The sequence below is a fragment of the Micromys minutus genome, assembly GCF_963924665.1.
Source record: "Micromys minutus genome assembly, chromosome: 13".
Taxonomy (NCBI): domain Eukaryota; kingdom Metazoa; phylum Chordata; class Mammalia; order Rodentia; family Muridae; genus Micromys; species Micromys minutus.
In genome coordinates this window covers 24,262,412-24,280,990 of record NC_137982.1, presented here as the reverse complement: position 1 = coordinate 24,280,990, position 18,579 = coordinate 24,262,412, and the positions used below count along the sequence as shown (strand labels likewise).

The following is an 18,579-nucleotide window of genomic DNA, read 5'->3' as shown; positions in this document are numbered from 1 at the left end:
AAAATGCCTGCCTCATCTTATTAACGTGGTAGTTTTGGATCTCAAAGATTATATTCTCTTTTAGAGAGATTTTTTCACCTCCACATTAATTCCAAACTGTGATTATTATGGAGCTGGGTCACCTAGGCAGAAGGGCACTTATTTGAGGTTCTAATATGCCTTCAATAGCCCACGGGGAGACAGGCATAGTGAGCTGGGGCTGATTCTCCTTCCTCAGGTACCAACTCACAGACTCACTCAAACTGTAAAGAAATCTCAACTTTACAGTTTGGTCCCTCTCCAGGTATCTGACAATTTCTTGCATGAAGTGCCTAACTCTTTCCCAAGTATCACTCTCTAGGACGGACTCCAACACACACAGAAAGGCAGCACCACAGAGCAACTGAAGGAGAACCGGTACTAAAATCGGTACAGACAGGCAGGGTTTCTCCATCTTCCCAGCTACAGTCTGCTAGCCAGCCTTGGTTAAAATGCTTTCTTAAACTTATCTACCCCCTTGTTCCTTGTTTACTGAGTAACATATTATCTCTCCCCATGTGTCCTGGAATCTATCCCTGGGAGAATTACATTATTTAGAACTACAGTCTAAATAAATGCGTACATTATTTAGTGATGACAACGTACAGGCAAACAGTCTCCAATAATGTGAAAATACCATAAAACTACCAAAAGTTTTCTAAGACTTAGGAAAAGGTTTCAAGAAACTCTAAAACTTGTAAAATGCAATTTTAACGTAAGAAAGGGGGGGGGGGAGGAACAATGTAAATAACTATAAAATTTGAGCTGAAATGAAAATTCCTTAATACACAAGGAATGTATTGTTATATTGTCAATTATGCTGAATGAGGCCTTATCTAAGGCAGTGGATGGAAAACATTCCCCTTATGGTCACAGGCATCCTTATAGGACTTAAACATATGCAAGATGTTCTACATTCTCACCAGCACTGACAATAAACTACTCAGCAAGCTTTATACGCATTTATTTAGTTGTGTCATTTCCTGACTTAGGCTTCTCAACAACTTCCCATTTGCCTGCTTTCCTTACCCAGTCCCTTCTCTTTCCCTCTCTCTTCTGCTTTGACTCCATTGACAGCAAACTACTACACTTCCCTTCCATCATGCTATATTTGCTTGCAGATTTTGTCTTCTCTACCTGAAGAACTTGATAGGTCACTATTTGTTAAATTCCTTATTCCTTCAAAGTGATCATCTGATGACTTTCCCATGACTGCAATGACTAACTGGGTAGTTCTGACAAATATAGTGACTGGTTTTATTAAGTGATCCTTAGAAACATCTAACACAAAGCATATTTTTATGTATTTATTAATGCATATGAACACTGCAGTATTGCTTGAGGGAAAAAACAACCTAAGTAAGTGACAGGGTAAAACATAACCTAGCCAAAGGAGGACATTCCTGTGAGCTGAGCTTTACAGGGCTGCAACAATCAAAGGATTTGCAAGCAGTCTTGCAGCTAAAGTTATATATTTGATATTGATTTTTAAAAGCAAATTGTCTTTAATTTTAATAAATAAAATATTAAAATAAAATATAAAATATACATCTGCTAAGAGATTCAAGTGGTTATAGTATTTTCTTTGGAATGCTTTAGGTCATATAGAAAAATGAAAAATAGGTTTTTGTCAGAGCAGGTACTTTTTGAAAAATAAAACCTGACCCTTTAATATGTACATATAAAAATATTCTTTTAAAAACAGCAATGATAAAAATAAAATTTTTAAAATTAATTCTAAATACTTTGCCAAGAAACTGTTGAATAGTTGACAAAGAATTGTTTTTACAAGTTAAAACTTTAATTAGTTCTTCTCTAAATCTTTAAAATAAAATTGCTATTACCCGACAAATAAGTAAAATTTACATTAAATCAAAAAGATTATGTTGATAGAATATGAAAGAAAGAACACTGCTGGTACATATTAATACTTATGTGTAAATGTCTTCTAATACTGATATCTTGGACTCAGTAATGCAGGGAGAAAAGATGCTTGTTTTTAGTCGAAACCTGAGAACTATGTAAAGGACCCACACAGAATACATTTCTACAGCTGACAAAAATAACAGAGCAAATATGAATGAAGCTAGTGGCAACATATATGTGTGTATACATGTATACTTATGAAATATGTAGAAAATGTTTTATAACACTAGGTGAGCGAAGCAGAATTAAGACTAAGATGCCAATTACGTTGCAAAATACAGCAATATAAAAGAGTAGGAGGACATGTGTTTAAAACAGTTTCAAACAAGCACCTGTGGAAATTCATCTTCATCTGAGCTCTGAAAGTCATATTGCTTAATGTCACTCTTATTGATCACAGGCAATGTCTCAGGAGTGGGCTGCTGAGGTGCTATCACAGCCTCTGCCTTAGGCTTCTTTGGGTACTTCTTCTTTTGACGAACCACGTCAGAAGCCTCTTCTTTCAAAGACAAATGATGAGGGTGCTGTTTACATGACGAATTTTCCCCCAAAAGGAAGAAATGAAAATCATTTTAGAAATCATGAAAAATTATGCTCCTCTTTGAAAAACATACATTTTTCTTTAGGAGTTAATTTTAATAATTGTTTTAAGTATGAAGAACTTTATTATGTCATAAACGGAAACATAGTTTAAGATTTACTTTCTGTAATTTATAATGAAAAATAATCATGGTGTTTAAATCTGTTTTTTATGAATAGTTAATCTATAATTTTTAGACTATTCTATTATCATGCCATCCCGTGTTTAAAAGGCATTTAAATTTAATTCTTACTTAAATCCATTGTGGTGAACAAAATTCATTGCTTTATCTTTAAAAATAACTGAATTAGATCACTAACTTCACTAACTCATTAATTTAGTTCTACACTAATTTCCAGTTTATAAAGATGTCTATGTGAGGCATAAAAATAGGTTTATGAGCTAGACAACACTTTGTTTTTTACAACACATGATTATTGCCTTGACTGAACAATAATCAAATGGCCCTCAAATACCCCAGGGTTCTGTGGAGTCCATCTGGCAAAGGGTCTGACTGAAGGGTTTGGTCCCTTCTCCTGTCCACAAAGCTTTTGTTTTATATACTGGCTGGTATTGCTTTTGATAAAAGAACTGTCACTTTTAAAAGCGCTGAAAAATGACTGTCCTGAGCAACAAATTAAAAACAATATTAAAAGTTTAAAATTATTAAAGAAAGTTATATATTGTCTCATGTAGTTCAGATATTAAAAGTACCTCAGAATGAGAAACAGTGTGCACGAAGGAAATGGGTTGAGGGGCTGGTCATACTTAGAAAAGTTGCTTGGTAAGATAGATCAGGGGTACAAATGATTAGATCAGAAGGAAGCTCCAAATTTTTAGCAATTTTCCGTGTTTTAAGGCGATATGAGTGAAAATTAAATATAGTAACTATATGCACAGGTAAGGAAGGCAACAATGTGGTTCATTGTATCTCTAAAAATAATAACTACTTTTATTTACATAGATAAGACCTAAAGTTTGACTCAATATAATTCTGTCAGTAATTATGGGTTAAAATTTTATATTGAATGCCTGGCAATCATACTCTTAGGAAAAGCACTGATTGATATAAATGGATTAAGAATAGTTTTCAAAGCAACATTTGTTGTGCTGATAACTTTTTTGGGCTATCAACACAGGTGTGATTCAAAGGGAATCAGGTAGACGGGCTAGATGCCTGTGATTAATAAGAACCTGCTGGGTGAACTGACATGAGCTGGATGAGGAAGAGCCATCCGCTCCACATTCTTCCTTAGTGTTAAAAAAACCCATGAACAGCTACCACTATACGTTTTTCAAAGATGAATTTTCCACAAACACCCCAAGTCATGTATAATGTCTTACTGTCTAGATGTTTCATATCAATGTTTATTTAAATCTACACTTCTTAAAATTAAAGGCTCTATACATTTTTGCATATCCAAATTAAGTAACATTTGAATACAGTAAATGAGTACTAAAGAAATACAAATCTTTAGCGAAAAATACAATGTTCACCAAGCCTAGCTCTTTTACTTGGAATAAACTATTATCCAGAAAGTAGAGGACTTTCTAACACCAATCAAGGTATGTAACTGGCAAATACTGGTTCTGGCAATGACCCTGCTTTCTAGTGAAGCAGACAGCATATTAAAGACAATCCACTTTGGTAGACAAGAACTCAAACTGTGAATCTAACACTTAATACTTATGATTTAGAAGTCACAGAAGTAGAGATCTTGAGGGCCTGATGGGTTTGTATGTATATAAAAACATCCATCAATATGGTGGCATAATAAAACAACAATATGCTATTTATTTTCTTCCTTTACCACCATATTATGTGACTAATATGACCACTCATGTGCGCTCCAAAGAATATTTACCTTAGTTTTACATTCTTGAACTTTGTGATGATTTCCATTATGAAGAGTTGCTGGACTGGCATATAACTCTTTTTCTGATCTATTAACTTTCACTTCATTAAGGATTTCACCCCCATAGTCTCCCAAATGATATCTTGAAAAGATAATAAAGTATAAGAAAATAAAGCAGAGTTTAATAATAAAAACATATTCAAAACAATGTCATTTTAAGTATTAATCAGCAAAATTGAGTTATCAATTCTGGGGGGTGAGAAGGGGTGAGACACGGTCTCAAGGGTCTAGTCAGGTGGCATCAAAGTAGCTTCAACTGATCCTTTTGCTGAAATTACAGGAACTAACACCAAGCCTAGTTTTAGGATATCAGATTATTGTTAAGAGAAATGTTACAAAAACAAGGCAGTTCAAATTTGAGATACAATAAACAAGAAACTTTAACAACACCATGGTATACAATACATAATGTTTTTTATCAAGCACTAGGAATATTGCTTTGAATGGTAATTTCAGCAATAACACAAGATTCCCTAAAACCTATGTAGAACTTTAGTCTATTTAATTATGTAGGAAAACAGAGCATATTTCTGAAGGCTGTAAACAGGAAATTTTCCCTTCGAACCGTTCATTTCTTTTAGTGTTAAAAGAAAAAGTAATAAAGACAAATAGGCAAGATAATGCTTAGGCAAAGTTCAATGATTTTGCCAATATCTAAGAAGATCAATTCTTTATATCAGTAGTTCTCAACGTACGGAGTATGACTCTTGGGTCATATCATATATATTGCCTATCAACTATTTACATCACGATTCATAACAGTAGCAAAATTACAGTTATAAAGTACCAACAAAATACTTTTTTGGTAGGGTCAGCAGAGCAATGATAAACGTATTAAAGGAGCTGAGAACCTCTCCTCCACATCAAAACATTCCAATGAAATTCAAATCCATAACAAGCTAAATTTAAAAACAACTAGAAACTACAAATCTTAGAAAGGCAGAAAGGGAACTCTACTAGACAATCGGTCTCCACCATCCATCACAAAGCCTGGTGAGCCCGGCCGTGTATGCAGTACGAAAGTGCGGCAGCAGTGTTACCTTTTCTCCACAACCTCCAGCGTTAAGTGCAGTAATTCCCGTTTGGTTTTCTCTCTTCTCTTAATCATTTCCAAAATTGTTATGGCTCTGCTGAACTCCCGCCTCAGCTTCAGCATCTTTTCATAAGAAGCTTCATCATTCTTACGGTTCTTTTGAAGTAATGACAATTTTAGAGAATAATGAACTTATCTATTATTTATTTAACAAGATCTGACTAAGTCTCAATTATCGTATAAGTTTTAAATTAGTAAAACAAACAAATATCCAAATAGTAACCCCATAAGAACTCAATGGTGTATCTGTGAAACTTTAAGTACAAACAAATAGGTAGGGAAAAACTGATGATAACTATTGGTATAGAAAGAATAATTGTAATATGAAGAAAAGAAAAAAATCCATTTGAACCTAGTATATAAAAATTAAGAGTTCTCCTACTGCAGTAATGTGTCACCCAATGATAAAGAACAGTTCTACCAAGATCAAGGTACCTAAACAAAAAATAGCCCAAATGAGTGTCTAAACATATATCCATGCAAACCTATAAGTGGGAACAAAAGGGTTTAAATATAATCAAGACAAAACATCACTACTAGCAACTCAGAAGACTGAAAATAGTATACTGAGCACCTCGAGAAATGAGATTCTCATACCCTCACAGAGGCAGGGAGATGGATGGGTTGTGGATAGGTAACCGGGAAGGAGGACATTTGAAATGTAAATAAATAAAATAACCAATAAAAGAAATCTAAAAAAGGAAGAGGAAAAAAAAAAAAAGAAATGAGATTCTTACACTTATATGTATACCTCATTGCAGGGGTTAAAAGAAATCTAGCAAAAGCTCTAGGCTTTAGAATACTGTAAAAAGCCAACTAAGGTTGGCTTCATTGTAATAAGCAGCATTCACCAGAATCACCAATAATGTACACTTTAGGTCAAATGCCCCATAGTGGTCTAATTTAAATACAGATCTCTAATACTTCTCAATTTTCACACACACCTACACTCAAGCAATCTTTTCATTTTTGAGTTAACAACTGAATACAGAATTAGAAAGAACCTAAAAAATGTCAAAGATTTCATAAATAAAAGATTAGGAATTAAAATAAAAACTGAAAAAAAAAAAAAGAAAACCCTGAGTTTAATGTTTCATTTTATGAATACTTTCTTGCACTTGGAAAATAAACATCTACGAAAATCCACATTCCTTTATTGTACTACATATGGAGCATTTTAAAACGCTAACAAGTGTATCTTATTTAACCAAAACAAAATTAGTTTTATTCTCTGCCCCTCATTAGTACTCTGTGACAAAAAATATAGAGCAGAGTTCTAAGCAATTCTGAGGAGCAAACAAGCAACAACACTTGAAAATAAGAAAGCTAACATGATCAAGAGCAAACAAAGTGCCTACAATACTGTTACTGTTATGTATGTTTTACAGACACACACACACACACACACACACACACACACACACACACACACACACACACACACACACACATGTAAGAGGCACAAAAACCAAAGGATGAGTATTCCTCTAGACCACCAGTGGACTGACATTCTAATGTCCACCAGAGGCTCTAAAGACTCCTTCACCATTACAACTCCTGACCTCTTCCTTTCTCTGCTTGTCCAGTCTACTCTTACAAAGCATCGTTTAAATGCAATCTCTGACATACAAAAATAGCACAGATACTTCCCATGGATATTTAACCAGCTCCCCAAAGGGATAAAGTTTATCTTTCTTATCTCTAGTTATGTATATAAATGTACAGAGTATTGGCAGTATTTTCCAAATTTGAGATGAACATATGTCCCTAAATATTCTAATCTGCTTTTATAAAAACAATGATGTTTACATATTCTCAAAGCAAGTACAAAGATCAAAATCTAGAAACTAAGATCAATATTAGTGAAATAGTATTTTTATTTTCAAAATTATTATTATTTTTTCACAAATATGACTCAGGATTAAATCTGTTTTCAGTTGTGATGTTTTTAATATCCCACTTTTGGAAAAAGTTGTTTTTTTATGATCATCATGACTTTATGGCCTTTTTAAAATGTAGAATATTTATTTTTGTAGTGTATTCAATCTGAATGCACTGATGCTTTTCATGATTAGACTCGGGTTATGTGTTCTGGTACCATTACCACAGAAATGATATAGGCTCACAGCCTATAGAGTTAGATAACACATTACTGCTGACTACTCAGGATAGTGACTGTCGGGCTTACCCACTAAAATATTACTTTCCCTTTTAAATTAACCTAGAATGTTGTAGAACTATATATTTAGTTTGTCATTAAAATTTTCTAAGTTTAATACTCAATGGTTCTTTTACTTAAAATAATTGTTAGTATCATAGCTGCTTGGTAAAGTTTAAACTCTGTTTTTGTTAGTATTTTTAAGTTTTGACATCTGACCAAAAAGTAATGAATGAATAAAGAAAACACACACACACACACACACACACACACACACACACATTTTCAGCTATAAAAATGAGATTATATTTAAAAGAAAATGAATAAAATTTTAGATCACTAAACAAAATAAGCCAATACTCAGAAGGACAAATACCACACTTTCCTTATATGTAGAATCCAGATTTAAATTGGTGTATATTTATGGTATTGAAAACAGAAAGAGGATAAACAGATCTTGGGAAGGAATATGAATACATGAAACATAGGGTATATAGTGGTCTTTTTCTGTGATCATCAGACTTTGTGACTTTCCTTTTTATTTTTTAAATGGAAAAATGTAGTGTATTTTTCACTAACGTCTTTTCATAATTACATTTAGGTTATAGGCTTTCAGCCCAACTACCACAGAAATGATACAGGGTGAAGCAAAGGAGTGAGAAGAGGACCAGCACGTGCAGAAGAGCATTGGGCACGGAGGGGGAGTGAGGGAGAGAGATGGGGACTATGGAAAGACATATGTGAAACCTGGCACTCGGAGTACATTACTGTAAAAAAGTATGCTTTACGTGCTTCCTGTCTCTACCTTAAGTATGTGGTCATAGGGTATTCTATGAGTTATAATTTATTACTCTCATTATTTTAATGTCTAAAGATTTCCACCTAATTTCAGCTTGGCTCCTGTGCTCTACTATGCTCCAACATTCTTATTTTCTTGACCAGCAGAATCCTTTTTCCAGGTTTATCTTTATTTATATCAACATTAAAAACTGGAAGTCCATGCTGACACTATTTCTAATCTCTTCCAATGGCCATATTTTCTAGTTTCTAACTGTTGACTCCTTCTCACGATGGTCTCTCTGCTCTGGGCCAACAACTTGTGTTTCCTTTAGAAAACTTTTCATTTATGTTTTATCTTAGTTATATGTGTGTGTGCAGGTATGTGTACAAGAGTACAGGTGTCTACAGAAGCCAGAGGTGTTGAGCTGGAGCTCAAGTTACAGGTACTTGTGAGCTGTGAACCAAACTTGGGTCATCTCTAAGAGCAGCAAGTCCTCTTACCTGCTCCCTCCCCCCAGCCCCTTAGGATTAATTCTCCTCTTCTAATTGCAGTTCTATAGACTTCTATACCTACCATCAAAGCTCCAGGGAAGTGATTTTCAAACCTCTGTCTTTTTGAGTAATTGCTTATCTTTTTACAATGTAAGGTGATTCATGGGTGATTGGTGTGCATAGGCAGAACTGAGAACCAGGAGTTTCCCTTCCTACTTACTTTTTTTGAGCCACACAGAGGTAGACAGATGGCACAAGCAATAAATAAGACTGTATCTATGTACTTAGCATATTAAATACACATGCTGATTAGGATTTCCTAGCTAGTACATTTAGATAAGATCATCTGGTGTAAAAATGTCCTAAAGTACTTATTAATATCCAAATTAATTTTAGTTCAGCGAGTTATAGCTAAGTTCTGGACTGTCATGTAAATATTCCATTAAACCTTTTGGTCTTTGCATAAGTTGTGTTTTTAAGTTTAATGATGCAAAAAGGAAACAGGGCCTTGTTACCAGCAGTATTATCCTTGCATGCTCCATCCTGCCTACCTCCTCTTTACCTAGTATGCAAGACAACCTGTCGAGCACTTTCCTATCTTTCTAATTTTGAAACACAATAAACATTTGTTAATAGCACACAGTGCATGGCAGGGGTAATCCATGTGGTCTACAATTGAAGAGAAGAATAAAAAACAAAGAGCAGTGAAAAGGAAATGTAGTGCCCTGCAGAGGAAGGTAAAAATGGTGTATCAAAAGGTGAGAAGCAACAGTAGGAGAAAGTGGTATTGGTAATTGTGGAACGATGACACACCTACTTAGAAAACAGTTACTAGTAATTTTCCTAACACTGCTAAAAAAAGTATACCTTTATATCCAGAATGTTACTTACATGCAAATAAATATCAATTTTCACATTTACTCACTGAAAGAAGCATAATACATTTTCCTTTCAGCAAAGATTGTAAGAGTCATGTCTCAATGTAATCCAATTGATGACACTGCTTTTAAAAGGTAGTTCAGATGGCCAATGCCAACAAGTCTCTTTCTGCATCACCAGTCTCCATGTAAGCAAAGTTTAACTGTGCTCATAAACCTAGTTCACCTTATTCTTTTCTAATTAAAATGTTACCTCTTCAGAATCCTTACATCCTTAGCTAAGACTGGAGTGCTAAAGTGAGACCTAGGCCTGTGATAGTGACAGTAGTTATTTTTGGAAATGTTGTCCTCTGATGTTTAGGAAAATCACATTCATAATAAAGACTCATACAAAAAAAAAAACTCTAGTTATTAAGCAGTAGGAGAGTTTTTCCTAAAATATACAGTGCCTACATCTGCTGTACTTCACAGCTGCTACACTAACAGCTGACAGAGACAAGCTTTCAACATTAGGAGAAACAAGAATACACAGAAGATGCTTTGTTCCAAACTATAATTCTTCAGTATTTAGCTATGTGTTCCTGGTCCCTTGAGATGTTAAGAGCATATGTTACCATGAGTAGTATTCACTGTTTCTTATGAGAAATACGAGGTAGTAAATAACACTCAGAAACAATATTTTCATTTTATTCTATATCATCATCATTCCACAGTACAAAATTCTATTTATCTTAGATTCTGGTTCACACTTGTGAATTTCAGATGGAGACATATCTCTCAATTTGAAATCTGACACAACTGGCAACTAAGAAAATTAGCAAATCAACAACAACAAAACCCAAAAACAAAAACAAAAAACAAAACAAAACAAAAAACAAAACCAAAAAAACAAACCCACTGTTACTTTTGGGGATTGCCAGAACAACTCTTCTTTACTTCCTACACCATAAACTTAGAGGCAGCAAGACTTATCTTCATTTGCAGGAACAAGGATATCATTTCAAAACTCTTAAGTCTCCAATAAGGATAATTAGATTTCAAATTCTTAACTCCCAAATAGAAGTGATTCATGAGTGCATACACAGTTTAGTGAGGAACTCAAAACCTGTGAAGTTGTAAGCACAGGAAACTCTTCTTATTGCAACCTCTGGAAGTCTAAACTAGTTGTGATCATATTGCTAAGGCGGGCAAAACAAATAATGTAAACATGTGATCAACAGATGAGTAGTTTCAGAAGGTCAGGTCATCAGTGTCAGCGTGTTCAAATGACTAATGACAGTAAACACTATCAAGCTACAGTCAGTTAAATTACAATTGGACATTACCTTCCGAGTCTGCATTTTCTCAGTTCTCCTCCGAAAGGCAACATAAGGATCATTGTTGGTAGAGCCGTCTCTTTTTTCTTGCTTAATCTGGGGGACGAGGGCCGGCCCCCTGCAGTTCTTCCGTTTCCTCACCCAGTAGTCATATACAGCTTTAATAAGATAATCGTCTTCATTTAGCAGCAGCTTTGCTTCTTGAAGTGTTACAAGCTAAATAGAAAGCACAAGACGTCACCAATGGAAACGTCTGAGAAAGAAATCAGGATAAACAACAGCAATCTCAGAAAATGTGGTCCAGTGAAATAATCACAATTAGATACTGTAACAGCAGGTGAAGATGTAATTCTACTCAACCTAACACCAGTATTTTTAACTGGGATGTTATTTTAAAAATTCATATTTTGCCCAGGGTGGTAGTGGTTCCACTACTTTAATATCTGATAAGGAGCTGTTGCAATGGCTCAGTTAGAAACATGCTTGTTTTGTAAGCATGAGAACCTGATGCCAGGGATCAACACTCACATAAAAAAGGTGTGTGCTGTGTGTGCCTGCAATCCAGGCACCAAGGAGGTGGTGACAAATGACTCCTGCATGCTGCCAGCCTAGTCAGCAAATTCCAGGTTCAGCAAGGAGCTTCAACTCAAAAAGTAAGGAGGAGGAGAGTCACTGAAGAAAGCAGGGGTCAACTCCTGAACACATGCATGTAAGCTCATGTGAGTTCCTGTGTTGTCATAAATTTACAAAATAAATGTACAGATCACCGGATTTCCCAAGTCTACGATATTGACTTCTAAGGTCTATTATGATTTGGATCTGCCTATTGCTGCAACTGGAAGTGCTATGGCAGGTTAAACAAATGCTGTAAACACACGACCAAAAGATCAACTGAAGAGTAGTTTCAGCAGGTCAGTCATCAGTGTCACTGTGTTCAAATGATTAATGACAGTAAACACTGTTAAGCTACAGTCAGTAAACCATTACAACTTTGCTGAATTACTTCTGATAGGCTTTTCAGCCTTGAAATTACTTGATCTTTTTGTAATTTAGAGTTCATTAGAAATAACTGCCACCTCCATTTACATCCTGCTAAAAGCTAGTTAAGTGATCTGATCTTCTCAAGGAGTAAGGTAATGTATATGATTAAGCAAATTTTTATACATCTTATTTTAGTTACATAAACATTTTACCTGCTGAATCCAGAAAGGAGAAATAAACCCATTAATACCTATATCAAAGCTCTTATGAAAAGCACCTGTCAGAGACTTGACAGTATCTTGAACCAGTGTTGAGAACAAGAATTTTCTAGCACTAAGCTAGACTGAGTAGTGAGTTTCTTTTATATGTAATTCCTACGAGGAAAAGAATATACTGCTAATTCAATTCCTGTATTCTAGTCCATGTGACTGTAAGCTTAGGATAAAAAAAGGACTAGTATTTCTAAACATCTTTTCTTAAAGCTATTTTTAAAAATTATGCTTATTTAATTTGTATGCATGTGTGTAAATGCATGTCTGCACAGGTCACAGCTCCTGTGTGGGTGGAGGCAGACACAATTCTTAGGAGTAGGTTCTTCTGAGGCAGGGTCTCTGATTTCTGTTGCTGCACTATGAACTGTAGCTTAGCTAGCATGGGGGCTTCTAGGTGATTCTCCTATCTTGGCTAGCCACTCTAAGATCCTATGTCAAGATTATAGATCTCTAATTCTACATCTGACTTTTTGCACAAGTTCTGGAACCTGAACTCAGACCAGGAATCTGTTGTTGCATTTACCCTTCTAGGTATCTCCAACCCTCTAGATGGAACCTTAAAATAGAAAGCTTCAAACTGTTAAACATTCTGTTGAACAGTAATTTAGATCCCTAAGGTCTATAAAAACAGGAATAGAACAAGAACTGAGCTTTCTGTCTCATTTCCTTTCTGTACATCATGTGCACATGGGAGAGTGTAGTAAATTAACTCAGGACCTAACGAAGGTTAGGTGAGCACTCACCTAATGACCGACAGACACTTTTAATCCAGAACAGAGTCCCTGAAGCTCACAGATTCTACCTCATACTGACAGCACCACGGCATCATTGGCAGCAATCATGTGCTCTAGAGTCCAGGAGAAACAATGTTCTGCTTTGCTGCATGTGTTTCAGCTGTTTGATCTTTACACTGCTGATAGTATTTCATAAGCTCTGATAATTAAAGCAAGTCTTAGTCTAACTGTAGAGAGGGGAAGAAAACAGGGCACTTTCCCAGCCAGCAGAGCAAAAGTAAGATTCTCAGACACAACGCACCATGATTTCTTTTTACCTTTTAAAATATTTTATATTACAACTAATAATTTAATATACAATTTACAGTTAAACATTCTGACATTTTCCAATGTCAATTATAGCTTCCAAACATCTACACAATGACAACCCACAACACATGGCTTTGTTTGTTTGCATTGTTGTATGTGCAGGGCATGGCTCTACTGCAGTCCTGCTTCACAATGCTGCCTCAGACTTCGTACTGCTGTGCTGGGACTATAGCAAGGCACAGTAGTCCCGGGCCTTTCTATCAGTTTGCACTAAGTTAAAAACAAACAAACAAACAAAAAAAAAAACCTGTCACTAAGCATGCATTTATTCACAAAAAAAGCAGTGGATGCCAGTAGTGAACTGTAGTAAATGTGCTACTTCTGAAACAGCTCTGGGCTGCTTGATCATCTGGGCATCAGAGGCAAGGAGAAAACTCCTTACCACTGGGCTTCTCACGTTTTGTGGTACCATTTAGTTTGCTTGATAAAAACCAAGGCCTTGCAATTTCTATATATGTTAAACAATCAAACAAATTATAAAGAAAAATTTAAAGTTTTTTTTTTTTTTTAAACCAGTCAATTAGGCAAAAAAGAAAGTATCAGCTCCATTAGTGCACAGACTGTGGAGAAAGGGAAAATAAACTAAGATAAATTCCCTGGCTAAAGACAATGACAAAGTGGACAAGACAAACAGCTGAAAGGGAATGTGGGGACTTCTGGCCAGAGTGCTGCTGCAGTCAGACACAGCAGAGCATGGAGGTGCTTCATCTGGTATGCATCTGTGAGGGTGACTGACTGCTACAGGCCCTCTTTGTCTTACCGCTCTTCATTCAAATCTAGTGGTTTCCAAATAACTAATTATTCACATTAAATTTAAAGTGTTAAATGATACCTTTTCACCTTCTGCTAAGAATGAATAACTACATTCAGTGTAAAATGGATTAAGAGTGACATGATTTTATGCAGATGACATGAGAAACATTTTTACTTATAAAATCACTTGTAACACACAATTATAAAAGACAATGACGAAAAATAGAATCATTTAATGAGTAGAAATATGCAGTGTAACACATTTGAGTATTCTGCATGTATTAAATTGAGGAAAAAGCATTATTTTTTCCAAAGGTCTTCAAACTATGGCAATGAAGCTTTGACAGAACCTCAGTCTCAGACAGGATCACTGAGAAAAGCATTGTAACATCAGCCAAGTACTATATTTTAAAGGACATGTATCCAAATTAGAAGAGTTCTATTTCAATTCTAAGCCTATTAATACCACAGCTAAATAACACAACACTCTCTTCTTCATATGGAACCAATGCTAATCTATTAGAATTCATTATTCATTATTCATACACTATTACCAGGTGTAGTGACAAACACTTGTAACCTACAGTTGGGATGTAGAAGAATGATGATTAGGAGCTTCGGGCTAGGCTGAGCTATATGAGACTTTACCTCAAAACAAATAAAACAAGAAACCAACTAGCCAAGCAAACGAAAAACACAAACAAACAAACTTGCACTATTCCACTTATCTGCTCATCTGAGTTAAGTACTTAAGAAGTATCTTTGTAATCCATTCTTCCAAAGCTTTCACTGTAGTTTCACTGAGGGAAAACTTCTTTCTAGCCACTGATGTGTTGAAACCAACTTCTGCAGCAATGTGTACAACACTCTGGTTTTCCAGCAACACAAAGTTAAAACAAATCTGGGTCCAATAACACTTTGAGCTATAACAGAAACCATAAACACTAAACTCGAGCAAGTTATTTTAAAAGTTAGATTACTGGGGCTGGAGCGATGGCTCCCCAGTTAGTACTGTTGTTCTGCTGAGGACCCTAGTTTGTTTCCCAGCACTGACAGCCATCCCTAACTCCAGTTCCAGCTGATCCAACATCCTCTTTTTATCTCTGCAGGCACCAGGCATGGACGTGGTGCACAAACATGCAAACAAAATACTCTTGCTCATTAAAATTTAAAAATCGAGAAAAAAACTGAGATTCTTTTTTATCAACTTTAATAACATACATGTACTAAACAATACTTCAGAATAAAAACACCAGTTTCCTGTAGGGTATACTTGGCTGTGGATGATTATAAGTTCAAGTATGGTCAGCCAAATGAAAGATGATTCCAAGATAGAAAGGAAGAAAGAAAGAAAGAAAGAAAGAAAGAAAGAAAGAAAGAAAGAAAGGAAGGAAGGAAGGAAGGAAGGAAGGAAGGAAAGAAGGAAGGAAGGAAGGAACGAAGGAAGGAAGAGCTGTAGAAGTGAAGTGACAAAGGGTCTGAAGATGATCTGAAAATTCTGCTATGTCAGAAATGTTCTAGAGAAATACTGCCTGGAGCTCAATATGTAAACACAGAATTTGAGGACCAGCAAGAGGCTATTGGTAGCTTAAGTTATAGAAGAGTAAGAGCTGAGGTCAGAATACTAAATGAGTATTATCACATGTGACAGAAAAAGGCAATGAAAAGAAGGAAAAGAGAAAATCATCAAATGCAACCAACAACACCTAATACATGGATTCTGAGGTGAGGTTGAGAGAGGTCCCTGAGGGCAATCTGGGACTAGGATGAACTTGGGGATTATCCAACTTAGTAGTTATGGTAAATGTAGGAAGCAACAAGTTCTTTCTTATCTTTTGAAAATTTAAATTTTCAAAAAGGAGAGACAAGATGATAGTTTGTTGAGAAAGATGAAATTTAAAAAAATTCTCTTGGAAACAAAGATTCTTGGATATTTTTCTGAGAATACAGAGACTTAAGAAATGTGAGGAAAGCTAAGTAAAAGTGAAATACTGAAGAAGTGTGTCGTTACACACGCAAATCAGGAAGAACTGGAGTCTGTCTCTGTGAGAATTAAAGGAGGTACGTAAGTAGGAAGAGAGGAAAAGTATCCAATTCATGGATGATGGGTCTCTATTTTCCCCACATATTATTAGAAGCATTCTGTTCAGGGCAGGGGTGGTAGAAGGCTAGTTGTCTTTCTATGGAAATGTGTGCTAAATGAAAAGCAACGATAATAAATACACCATATATAAGAAAAAAAACTTGTTTTGGAAAGTATTTTATTAAGGTATTCATATAGAGAGAAAAGTCAATAAAAGAGAATGCAACTTAAGGTAGCTTGTGGCAAACAAACAACACCAAATAATGAAGCACCAAAAAAAAAAAAAAAAAAAATCAAAACCCTACAACAAAACCCCAAAAGACATTTTCACGTAGAAATGGCTGTAAATGTACAAAGAAGCTTGCAAGATAAACTGTTTCAAATAACACCTGTGTACTCTTTAAGCTGCATCCATTCACTGTTGTCTTTAAGACTTTTATTCAAACTACCATCCATGTTCTAATTTTGCCAAGTGATTAACCCTTTCCTCTTCCCAGTATGAGGTGAAATCTAAGTTCAGGCACTAAAAATAGCTGTCATGACTGATAAGATTTTTTTTTTTCAAAGAGTTTGTGTAATCTCTGCAAAGACAGGTTAGGACTGTCCAGGATGAGAAGGTAACCCCAGTCTTAGAGGGGTGTTAATAAGCTCGAGGGGTCTTGGTGGGAATGCAAAGAGGTTAGTTATATCAGAAAAGGGGAAAAAATCCTGAAGCATCTCAAAGAAGTCATGGGCAGAGAGGTCCATGGCTTATTATATCCAGTAAAGCCAGCACAGAGGTGACATTACCCCAAATACTACCCAAGAAAGAATTCTGTAAGTAAATGGAATTTCACCAAGACCACTGTGAGAGCTGAAGGAGCCTGAGGCCAACTCACAGCCTGCCCCAGAAACAATGCCTTGCCTCAAAGAAATAACAAAAACAACAAACAAGCAAACAGAAGCAGCAGAGTGCAGTTCCTGGAGGTGGTAGGTGGGGTGGGGAGAGAAACCAGAGGGACAAAACAGTCTAATACAACACCAGAGACAGTTTTAAGATAGAGCACAGCCAGCTCAGCAGCAGTTATTTTTTTTCCTGAATGTACAAGGCCCTGGAATCAATGTCTAGCACTGCAGAGGGAAAAAGAATAGAGAACACAGAAAGAAGCCACAGATGGAAACTGAAACTAATCACAGCGTTTGGTAACAGTTTTCAATACATAATATGTCCAGAATGATAGGAGCAAAAATTTTGCCTAACTTTTTAAGTTTTTCCTCCACCAGCCTAATAATCTGAATCCTTTGTCCTGTGAGGCTATGCAGCCTCCAAAAGGAAAAGCAAGAGATCCATGAAATAAGAAACAGGGAGTTATGAGGACAGATGACCCTTTGGGGTCTGTACATTCCTAGCTCTTACGACAGGCTCTCATCTCAGTCCTTTGATAACAATTCTGCCACTGCCTCTCTGCTTTTAAGTAGGTGCTATCAAATACTTCTTTGTAGGCCCAGAATCTCAGTCCTAAGCAAAGAGAAAACAAGGTGGCTCTCAGCAGATGTGCACAGTGAACTGCCAGGTGTACACATAGTTGCCTGTTCTTACTTGAATAAGCTGTCATCTGTCTTTTTCAGTGCTACCAACTATTTGTTTGCCTAGACACTAAGAAAGTAAGCCACTCAAAAGAACAGAAGACTTTTGATGATATGATCTCAGCCACACCAAGTGAATTTCTAAACCATTACAGAAAATAGAATAAATTCCAAAAGATTAGCCCAACCTAAATTTGCTGGGAACATCTGTATATAAAAGAATGGATATAAACTTAAGACAAATATGCACACACATCTAATGAATCCTGATGCAATAGTGAAGAAAAACATCTAATAAAAATATCTAAAATATTAGTACGCTTGCGCACACATCTAATGAATCCTTATGTAATAATGAAGAAAAAATCTAATTAAAAATATCTAAAATATTAGTAAGCTTAATAATACAAAGTTTAACTTGCAGAATGCTCCCCCACTCCCCTTTCAAACATCATCTATGTTTCCCAGGCTGATTGTAAATTTGTGATGCTGGCAACTGATGAATCTGTAATACTTCTGACTTCCTCTGAAGAGCTGGATTACAAGCACGTGCCACCACACCTGATTGCATGGCAGTGCTAGGGATCCAATTACACATTGGTTAGCACTTCTCAACTGAGTTTTTGCCTCAGTCCCAAAGTATGCCCCCCCCCTTTTTTTTGAT

General features: G+C 35.8%; 1 protein-coding gene across 1 annotated transcript in view; it reads right to left on the bottom strand.

The window, feature by feature from the left end:
- EPC2 (enhancer of polycomb homolog 2) overlaps positions 1-18,579 on the bottom strand; it is a 93,756-nt gene that overhangs the window by 16,207 nt on the left and 58,970 nt on the right. The window contains exons 4-7 of the mRNA XM_080927324.1: positions 11,167-11,373; positions 5,481-5,629; positions 4,390-4,522; positions 2,277-2,468 (exon numbers count right to left, since the gene is read on the bottom strand). Of these exons, the coding sequence (XP_080783450.1) occupies positions 2,277-2,468; positions 4,390-4,522; positions 5,481-5,629; positions 11,167-11,373 (681 nt within the window). The remainder of the gene's footprint in view (positions 1-2,276; positions 2,469-4,389; positions 4,523-5,480; positions 5,630-11,166; positions 11,374-18,579) is intronic.